Here is an 11,432-nt window from a genome sequence, read left to right on the forward strand (position 1 = left end):
AACCGAGAAGGTGCTGCAGCCTACTTCGGCGACTTTGCTGGCATGTCCGAAGTAGATAGGGCGAGGATCTGGTCGCTGAAGGCCACTGCTGGGATGGGCGAATCCAGCAGATCAGTTCCAGACCCAGCCAGGTCTAACCAACTGCTGATGATGCAGGTGATTCTCCTTCTTTGCCTTTATCTCTTTTTCACTTCAGCTCTTCAGTTGTGTTTTGTTTTTGTTTTTTTTTTTTTTTGACTTGTGCCCCTGTTTCCAGTTTGTGCATAATCAGACTCTCACTGTAGAGCTGATAAATACCCTACAAGATAGGGTTGACGCTGCTGAGTATGACAAGAAGGTAGCCGAGGAGGAGCTAAAGCTTGCCAAGCTGAAGCAAGCAGCGGCTGAAGAGAAGCAGCAGAAGGGTGAAGAGTATGAGAAGAAAGCTGCTGAAGCCCTTCAGACCTTCTGCGATGCCATGGAGAAGGAAGTTTTCCCCCCGCTGATGGAAGGGGAAAAATTCCTTCAGGAGCACATGGGAGTGGATATTTCCAAATTCAAAGCTGCCATTGGGAGCCGAATCCAAGAAGGAACTGCTGCACAAGCTGAAGTGCAGCAGAAGTTGGAAGCTCTTGAAGCCAGCAGAATGGCTGCTGAAGAGGCGCTCCAGGCTCGGAATGTCCAACTCTCCGAAGCTGCTACTGCCACTGAAGCTCAACTAGCTAAGCTCCAAGAGGCTGAGGATCAGCTGAAGGTCAAGGAAGATAAGTTGACCCAAGCTCAGACCAAGGCTTCCCAAGTTCAGCAGGAACTGAACGAGCAGAAAGAGTCTTCCTCCAAGCTTGCTGATGAGCTAAAGAAATCCAAGGAAGACTTGGAGGAGACGAAGAAGAAGCTGGCTGATGCTGAGGCTCTACTCAAGGTCCGCATCTATACCCATTGCCTACTCAAGGTGTTACTACAAACTGAGAGGTAGTCAAAATCAAAACATGTTATTAAAATATGAATGAAATTAAAACATAACAAAAAAAAAAAAAGAATGTATATTAATCAATTGGAAATTATGCAAGAAAAAACCACTTTTTATAAGAAATTTTTTTGTAAGACCACCTTATAAATATTATTTTCCAATGACATACTTTAATCAAATTTTTTTTTTGAAATGACCCACCTTTGGTCGAAAAAGAGGGTTTGACCTTGTTGACCTGACCACGTGTGAAACACGTGACCTCTTAAAATTATTCCTGGTTAGTTAACAAGGAATTTATCTCAGGTAATCAATGAAGTTAGTTTTTTATGGTAATTTTTGAAATGTCATCAAATTCACAACTCCGTTAAAAAAAAATCAAAATAAAAAGAAATTATATTGATGTGTAGGAAGATACTTTGGTCTAGCAAACAACCATTTAATAAAAAAAAAAATTTAAATTAAAACAACCTTAAATAAAAAGTGGAGGGATGGTCTGCTTGTATGATTAGAGATATTTTACATAAAATAAATACATAACCTCAGAAGCAATAGTCTGCTTAATTACTCTACTATTATGTACTTTAATGTTAATTATTTTTAGGAAACTAATTATTCTATACTATGCATGTTTTTCCTTCCACTCCAAAACTTTTATTATTTATAAATATCAAACATTATATTACATGCACTTTATAATCTATCAAAATATAATTCAACAAATAAACCTTACTATCAAATTATAATTAATGACCATTACAAAATATATATTGTTACAATAGGTAAAGTGTTAATTATTAATGCCTAATTTATCTCCGCTAAAAAGATAAACTAATCGTTCATTTTAACGGGTTTTTTCATTGTCCAAGCTTTGAGATGCTCGACAATCACAACATCTGTACCATTATTAAAAACATGTAAATGAGTTTTATTCATTACTGCTAAGTTGGGATAAACTCTTGATACTATACATGTTTTTCCTCCCGATCCAAAACTTTCCACAACGGAGTGATCAATCTGCACAAAATTGAACTAAATAAGTTGAAAATTAAATAGACTATATATATACCATTTTAATATGAAAATAAAGAGTAATACTTACCAAGCTTCTAAGTGAGATTTTCTTTTCAAGACTCAAATCTATGTCTACAAAACCACCAAATGTTGGTTTGTATAATCCCTTTTCCGTTGAAGAACTTTTGAAAACATACAATTACATTAATGTTAGCTCACAATAATTAATAAATAATACTTTATTATATAAATAATAATATAACAGTTGTAAAAAAAAAAAAAAACAAAATAAATACCTTGAGCCTTCGGAGCACATAAGAACTACATGTTTATTGTTTTGGGCCTTGAAAACTCGAAAAAATATAGGAGTGTACTCCTCCAAATTATCTGAAGCAAGTGTTAAAAGCCCAAATGGTCCAACTCCTCCTCTCACATTTGATCCCATTTGGATGCACAAATCTTGGGGATCTACCCAATTAGAATTAAATATATCCGCCTTTTCTAAATTTGGGATCTTGAATGTTACCTCAACATCAGCCTACGTAAATAATTGAGTTTGAGTTATCACATTTTCAATATTATTTTCAATGTAATATTTTGGGTTAACGATAAATATTCATATACCTGAACCGTAGTTATCCCTTTAATTTCAAACCGATTCCCTGATTTAAGTGGACGATTGTTTAGCTCAACTTTGTTAGCCCTTAATCTTTCCACTTCCTCAACCGGCCATTGTACCAATTGTTTTCCCTTTGGATCTAGCCATATCGATCTTGGTATAGCCTAAGATAATGTTAAATTGTCAAAAAAAAAAAAAAAAAAAAAAATTAGTCGTATATAAATATATATAATTGAAACATGTAAAACTTTAATTGGGCGTTTGACAAACCCAAAACAAAAGCAATTTAATTTCTCGAGTTAATATTATTTATAAATATGTAAGTATTATTTAATGAACCATTGCTATAGTTTTTAAATTTAAAAAATATAATTAGATTTAACAAGTACCTATAAACAGTCGTTAAATCAAACAAAAAATAAAAAGGAATATATATTTAGGAATAATGATTTTACCTGAATTCCGGCCCAACCTTTGAGGGCAGTAATGTCTGGGGTCCAAGACTCATTAGACCAACCCCACAAAATCCTACGACCCGTTTGAGAATCAAAGAATGTCTTTGAGGCATAAAAATTACCATAATCAAATCTTAACCCATTCCAACCATCAATTTTAGCATTATCTGGAACATATCTACCTTTATTTGCATCATACTTTCCAATTGTATAGTACTCAAATCTTGTTACATCAAGACTAACCTTAAGCACATGTTTCACATTTGAGCCCGTTGTTGAAGTGTCCAACCCATTTTTACCTCGGGTCGAAACCGGAAAAAAATCAGGACATTCCCACATACCCGTATTTGGGGCCGAATGTAATGGGTGTTTAGCCTTGGTCCACTTTTTAAAATCTCTACTCTTATACAAATAGGCCATCCCCCTATGCTTCCTCCTACTACCCACCACAATGTGCCAATACCCTTGGGACCACCATGCAGTGGTCGGGTCCCGAAATAATGACATGTTTACGTCCGGGGTTGGGGTAATGATCGGGTTGTAATCGGGTTTGACCCATTTTCGAAGATATGGGTCGGATAAATTGGCTGGAATTGCAACATTTTGGACTTGTACACTAGTAGCGGTAAGACCAGTATAGAGTATAACAGGACGATTACCGGGTAGGATCGTAGCTGATCCGGACCATACCCCGTTTATGTCAAAGGGCTTCGACTCGTGCAATGCGGGTTCAAGGGCTTCCCAATTGATTAAGTCCCTTGACACTGAGTGAGCCCAAACAATGTTGCCCCATGTAGATCCCCACGGATTGTACTGGTAAAATAGATGGTACAAACCCTTGTAATACATAGGTCCTGTTCCAATGATAATAATCAATAAATAATTATTTAAAAATTAAGGGTTAAACATAAAATGTAATCTAAGTTAAAATTACCATTTGGATCTGTTTTAGAATTGCACCGTTGCATTGTAAAATTGCATCACCAAGAAAAAAAAATTGGTTAGTGAACAAGTCAAAACAGGTACAAAAAGCAATTAGATTACAAGGTTACCAAATGAGCATACATGCTTAGCTTTTGTTACATACTACGTAAAAGATTTGTAAATTTACACCACGACATAATTGTTATGTATGATTTTAAAGAATTTTAAATTATGTGAAGTATAAATTTCATACTTCCTCCGTTCTTTTTTTATTGCACCATAAGGGATTTCACGCTTGCCAATGCATTACTTTAGTTATCAATATCTTCAATTATACTTTTGTAAAAATTATAAAAATTTGATTTTGAAAAGTAGAATGCGATATGAATCTAACTAGATCTCACATGACTATATTTTTCCTAATGTATAATTAAATCACAAATGATAGTCAAAGAAGATTAAGTAAATAGTGTAAAAGTCATAATGGTGCAATAAAATAAAAACGGAGGAAGTATATTGTACTGGTACGTTTTAATGCTTTAACGCATGTGATAATAATTTTGATATTAATCGCTCTTAAGAATGATTTTCACTTAGTTATTCATCATTCACTTGTTCAAGAAAGAATATTAGATCACGGTTTAAAATAGTTGTCAAGACAAAAAATTTAATGAAGTAAAAGGATAATTTAAAGAAAAATAATTAACAAAAGACCATCATTAATTATTTCTTTAAAGGAATTAGACTATAAGTAATTATACTCGTCCTATAATAAGAATCTGTATAATAAAATTATTCTATCAAGTATCAAACCTATAATATTTTCTTCCATAATATAAAATTAAAACAATAAAAAAAAATGCATGTAACAAATTTCAAATAGATGAAACTATATATGAAAGTAGAAATTAAACCAAATTTAATGAAAAATACTTATCTAAAAAGCAATACGACTCGAAATTTTGATGGACTCTAAAAATGTAGACCCAATTCTATAATTAGATGCTCTGGGCAGAATCTTAACTTGAAGGCTCAATTCTAAATTGTAAGGCAAAGAAATAGTTTTTGTGCTTGTATGATTAGAGATAATTTACATTACTATTAAAAACTAGTAGTTTACCTATTCCCCCAAAATACCAAAGTTTAGAAATTAAATAACTTTATACAAACATTAGAAGATAAACTTCTTCTTAAAAAAAAAAATTACAAACATTGGAAGATAAAAGTCATATTTAATCAAATACCATATCTTAGAAGTTGGGTAACACAGTTTAAAAAAAAAAATTCATCCTTATTTGAATTCAAGTATTCATCCTGATATTTGATTTAGTCCATCACCCTAAAACAAATAAATTGCAATCAAATTATACTTCGTTATCAAATGTTTCATAAAAATAACCATGGTTTCTCATCTTAAAAAAAAAAATCAAAATACAATCATTGAAGAGATTAATTAATTATAATATAACAAAGAAACTTACCATTTATCCAATGCTTTGGAGGTTGAAAATGAAAACCAGTTCTGTGGATACGATCGACTTCATTGGTTACGAGAGATTGAAATTGTGGATACACATTATGAAATGCTTCTGCACCATTATAAATTATTAAACATAAAATGATTGTTACTGAAAATTTAATCATGGTAAATTTCTTTATATTTTTCTTGAGAGTATTTTGAGATAAGAGTAGGGCATAAAATAGAGGATGAGTGAAGTTAACTATCCTATTTATAGAGCAATTTTTATTTGAAAAAATAAATCTAGGTTTTAGATAAATAAAGTAATTGTCAGAATTAATATAGGAGTAGATAATATTAGCTTAATAATGATTTTAAGTGTTTAAAAAAAAATGGTTTCACGTAAATGACAAGATAGGAGTAGATAATATTAGTTTTAGTTCAGGAATTGTTATTCATCTTTTTTGAAAAGAAGGTTTAATTATTTATAAAGTTAATAAGTTCATTAAAAAAAATTAATGATATATATTGTGAAAATGTTGTAATATAGATAGATGCAATTGAACATCACAATAATTAAGGGCGTGTTCGGCGCTAACTTTTGAGTAGCTTTTAGTGGTTTAACTTGGTCAAACCACTACTCAACAAAAAAATGTGAGTGTTTGACAAAGTAATGGTTCAAGTAGCTTTTAGTGGTGGAGGTAGCTTTTATTAAAAGCTATGATTATTAGCTTTTGAAGTTAGAGGTAGTTTTTGAAGTAGCTTTTGAAAATTTAATGTATAGTTTTAAAAATAAAATATTAATTCTTAAATGTAACAGGTAGTCAACCACTACTTTACCGAACAATCATATCTAAATTATCTTTTTTCACAGCTAACAGCTTGTTGACAGCTAACAGCTATCTCCACAACTTACAGTTATCTCCACAGCTACAGTTATCTCCACAGCTACAGCTATCTTCACAGCTACATTTTGCCGAACATACCCAAGTTGTATCTGTATATGTAGATGATGATGTGAAAGATTTGAACAAGGGAATGAAAATGGATATATTAGAAACACACTGTTAATTTGGACTCCTAACAAACTTGGAAGAATATTAGAATAATATAAAAGTAAAATTAACAATGTGTGTATCAAGTGGCGACTCCAGTATGGGTTCAGTGCGTTCAGCTGAACCCATACTGGATCCGGAAAAAATCTAGATAGTTTTTTATTTTAAAAAATAGGTTAAAACTAAAATAATGCGTTGTTTAATACATTGTCACGTCCAACAGCGCAGCGGTTGTAAGCCTTTCTTCTTACACAGTAGGTCGCGAGTTTTATAATATATTTAATGTCAAATTAATTCGGTGTTTTATAATATGATAATGTTGAGCATTTTTTTTTTTTTGGTACAAACCTTTGTAGTACATAGGCCCTGTATTAGTGATATAATATCAATAAATAATTAATTAAAAATTAAGGATTAAACATAAAATGTAATAAAGTTATTAATCAAGTTAAAATTACCATTTGGATCTGTTTTGGAATTGGATCGTTGCAAAATTCCATCACCATAGAAAAAAATGGTTAGTAAACACATCAGAAGAGGTACAAAAATAATTACACTTATTACTATACTAGGGTATCCTACGCGCGCGATGCGCGCGAAAGAGTTAGCTCTTGCATAGAAGCTGTATTAGCGCGTAGTTACACCTTTGGTTTGGGTGGTAGACCTGGTAGTTTTTATACGTACTATTTGGTTTATGTGCCTATATAGTGGTTTTGTAGAAGTATAAAAAAGCCACCAAAATCTTTAATGACAATTATTTTTTAAAACCCTCAAAAGTTTAACAGTGTTATTTCAAAATTATTATTAAATAATATTTAATTGATTTGCATCCCTTCATATCTTAAGCTAGTTTAGAACTCTTAATTGATTTGCATGATTTAATAATACTTAACGTATTTTTCTTCAAACGAATTTTTTTTTGAGCTTGGTCATACGGAGTAATAATAAGTGAAATGTTCGTTGTAGCTATAAACTTAATAATGTAAGTTCAATGTTCTACGACCATCTAATATCTATATGTATATCTAATATCATTATTAGCCCCTTAATTATATTTTTCCTCTTTAATTCTCTACATATTTAATACATTTTTTTTCTATCATCGATGTCCCTCGATTTTAGGATTTTAAAGTTATTTATACCTCTTGATAACATCTACTCAAATATCATTATACCGGAGATTCTAGCCGGAAATACTAATGTGGTAGTGCTACTCTAACTTTTAAAATTTTTGTGGTAGTTGTTTTTAAAAAAAAAATTAAAAGGTAGTTGTTTTCAAAACAGAGGCTATAATTAGTAGTTGTTGACAAAATTTCCCATTTAAATTCCACGCTGTTTATGTGCGTGCCATCAAATAATGTACAATTGAAAAGCTAATAAAACTTAACAATATTTGTAATTAAAGGACAACAAAATTGTAAATAAGAATAGTAACCACAAAGGAGTAAAAATAAATCATCTCGTGGTAATAAACAAAGTATTTGTACATACAATTTTTTTCCTTTTTAAATAATAATAATAACATATGAAGTACAAAACATTATAATTATTTTATTTTTAAAAAAAAGGCATTACAAGTTTTTGTTAAAAAAAAACTTTGTATTAATTGATGGTATGTTTAATGAGAAAAAAAAAACAATTAAATATATTAATGAGAGTAAACATATTAATGAGGGTAAAAAAGTAAATATACATTTTTGTACACAATTTTTTACATATTTTTGAGGGTATAGTTGGTAGCACACTATTCCTATGAGTTATTTTCTACTTTTTATAAAGGTAGGGATAAGGTATGGAAATGTACCAAATGAGCATCTTAGCTTTTACTCCGTACTACGTTAAAAATTGTGAATTTACAATACGACATAGTTCTGTAGTATGAAATATATGAAATGTATGATTATAAGAAATTAAAAAAAAAAAATGCGTAAAAAAATACTAATAAAATTTATAAAATACAACTCTTATCCAAATATGCAATGTAGTGTATAAATGATTAAATGTAGACCCAATAATCTAGAATTGAACGGACTAGCTAGGCAAAATCTCAACTTAAACACTCAATCAATCAATCAATAACCTTAATACTAAAAGCGAAATCAGTGATGACACATGTCATTCACTGGTTAAAAATTTTCCCTCCATTTTTTCTTTCCTTTTTTTTTTAATTTTTTTTTATTAATTTTGTCAGTTCTTCATGAAAATTATTTATAGCCTATAGTATTCACCTAATGAAATATTCTTATATGTATATATTTTTTATATTAAGTAATTTTTGTGATTTTCTCCAAGATTTCTACAATATTCTCATGCTAATATTTCTATAATAATGTCATCAATCAACAATCAATAACTTAATACTAAAAGCGAAACCAGTGATGACAAATGTCATTCACTGGTTAAAAAATTTTCCTCCATTTTTTCTTTCCTTTTTTTTTTTTTTTAATTTTTAATTTTGTCAATTCTTCATGAAAATTATTTATAGCCTATGTAGACACCTAAAAATGTCTCCCCAAAACCAAGCCCGATGATAAATAACCTTTCACCGCCACTGTTGGTCGGGTTTAGTATTTAATCCCGAGAGTGCTTAAAAAATCGTATTTTATTAAATTCATATTTTTGAAAGGTCCATGGATCAGTCTTGGTGTTTGGTAAAAGCATAGTTTTAATTTAAGCCCAAACCTTTTTTATTTTATTATTATTTTTGGCCCAAATATTTTATTTAATTTTATTTATTATTTATTATTTTAGCCCGAATATTAAAAGTCAGAAAAAAGCCCGTAATTATCAATCGGCACTCAAAAAGCCGAAAGAAATTAGGGTTAAAAATGAATTTAGACGGAAAAGTGGACTGGAGTTGACCGTGTCACGGGAACTCTTCCCGTCTGACGGTGGGACTTCCCGTGACACGGGAGGTCTACCGTGACACGGGGAGTTCCGTGTCCTTTCCGCGTAAACCCTTAACGCGTTTTCCGTTCCGTTTTATGAAAATCTCCCGCGACACTCCAAAGACTGACCGTGTCACGGGAACTTGTACCGTCTGACGGTACTGTCTAACCGTGTCACGGTACAGTCTGACCGTGTCACGGGATTTTTTTTTAGGGTTTTTTTTTATCATTTTAGGGTTCCGTGTGCTCCCTCAGCCCATTTCCCTATAAATACCCCCTCATTTCTGATGAACGGGGCAACGAGAATTCTGTTATTCTTATTTTCTCTCTTCTATGCTCTTAACCTAAACACTAGCCTACCCTTTTCACTTCAAAATTCCCTCTTCAAGCACTCAAAGGAGTCCATATTTTACTCGAGGTTCTGTCCTTAAACCAAGGCGTGAAAGGTAGAATCGTTTGAGGGTTTGGCCCCAAAATTAACCTTGTTTTTATTTAATTTAATTTAATTGTTGTTTTATTATTTCCTTGAAGTTACTAACTCGTTTTATTATTTTGTAGTTGCAAGCAAACAGATTCAAAGTAAGAGTTATGCTCTTTTTATTATTATTTTTCTAACAATTTTTCTGTTGTTAGAATTATGATTAAATTGGTTCTTTTTATGTTCATATTGATTCTATTATTTATTTTGATCACCATATTGCATGTTAAAGGGAATATGTAATTGAAAATCACGCCTAATAAGATAATTTGGACAACCGGTTTAGGTTCCTTTTTAATCTTGTTGTTTAATCAAGTGATCACAAATATTTAGAATTATGTGTGCATTAATTTTGAACCAATTTAGTTAAATAATGGTTTGGAGCAAATTGAATATTTTGTTTGTATGCCTTTGAGATTGCAGGAATACTTTTCATTATAAGAATCGAGTAGAGGCCAATACGGGCGAATGTGACTCCATGACTCACTTCGTACCATCATCCCCGATCCTCCTTTCGTGGTTCCGAACCATATGGAGTTAGTAATCTCATGGATTATGAATGGGGTGTAACCTTCACGGGTCAATTGTTGCCTTCGTTGTCCCTTATCGTGGTTGCCTTTTTATGATCCGTGGACGGTTTACAAGTTCCTTAAAAACTTGTTGGCGGCTCCCTACTTTATTTGTCCCTAATCGTTGTCCCTAATTGTAATGTCAATTCCCACTTCCTATGAGTGCCAAGCATATTCACAACATGCTTTTAACGTAGGCGCACTTCGAACGACGCCTACAATTTGGCGACTCCACTGGGGAGGATTCTTAATTATTTATCGATTTGAGTGATCGGTATTTAATTAAGATGAGTGGATGAGACTTGAAAGATTCTTAAAAAAATATTCCTGTGATTAATTTGGCATTTTTGCATCTGCATAGACGTTTTAACGTCGCTTTCAGGTCTGTCCCGTAGGAAAAATTGGATAACTCGGTTGCGCGCAAAAGCAAACAGGGCACCAGTCAGATTTTCTGACTGCCGTGTCACGGCAGAGTCTGCCGTGTCACGGTACAGTGTACCGTCTGACGGTAGACTGTACCGTGACACGGGAATTTCTGCCGTGTCACGGCAGTCCTAAAAACTGTCCGGTGACCTATTTTCTTTTCCCACAGTCGACTTCCTTCGATTTTTCTGAAAAAACGTATGTGTTCTACATGCGTCTTAGCCCCGGGGGATTTAAGCTCTATCAACCCAAAAACGCTCATGGCAATAAGGGTTCATCCGAGTTATTAAATCCACCCATACCATGGAGTCGAGTTCGATTTCATCACGAACTCGCGGAGCCGCCCGTTGGCATACACCCTCAAGGGAGGCTGCCTTGCTAACGCGTCCAAACTCTTAACCATGGTACCCTTTTGACACCCAACGCTTGACCAATAGTTGAACATAGACCTTGACTTTAGGTTGCGAACTTTTTTTACACCATCGTGCCTACATGCTATGTGTTTGTTCGGTGCTAACCCTAATGTGTTTGTTTTTTTGACCCATGACCGAGGTTTTTTTTCTCACATAGTAATTAGTACGGACTTAAAATCGATTAAAATA

General features: G+C 32.6%; 1 protein-coding gene across 1 annotated transcript; it reads right to left on the reverse strand.

The window, feature by feature from the left end:
- Window positions 1-1,777: 1,777 nt before the first annotated feature.
- On the reverse strand, window positions 1,778-5,647 carry LOC145610874 (beta-fructofuranosidase, insoluble isoenzyme 1-like). Its single transcript, XM_081666142.1, has 7 exons — window positions 5,440-5,647; window positions 3,969-3,977; window positions 3,035-3,888; window positions 2,585-2,743; window positions 2,257-2,498; window positions 2,049-2,142; window positions 1,778-1,963 (listed from the first exon to the last, which is right to left on the reverse strand). Exons 1-7 carry the CDS (start codon window positions 5,600-5,602, stop codon window positions 1,778-1,780), a joined length of 1,707 nt encoding a protein of 568 aa, XP_081522268.1. The 5' UTR covers window positions 5,603-5,647.
- Window positions 5,648-11,432: the final 5,785 nt, after the last annotated feature.

This window comes from Chenopodium album, chromosome 3 (genome assembly GCF_948465745.1).
Source record: "Chenopodium album chromosome 3, dcCheAlbu1.1, whole genome shotgun sequence".
In the NCBI taxonomy this organism is placed as follows: domain Eukaryota; kingdom Viridiplantae; phylum Streptophyta; class Magnoliopsida; order Caryophyllales; family Amaranthaceae; genus Chenopodium; species Chenopodium album.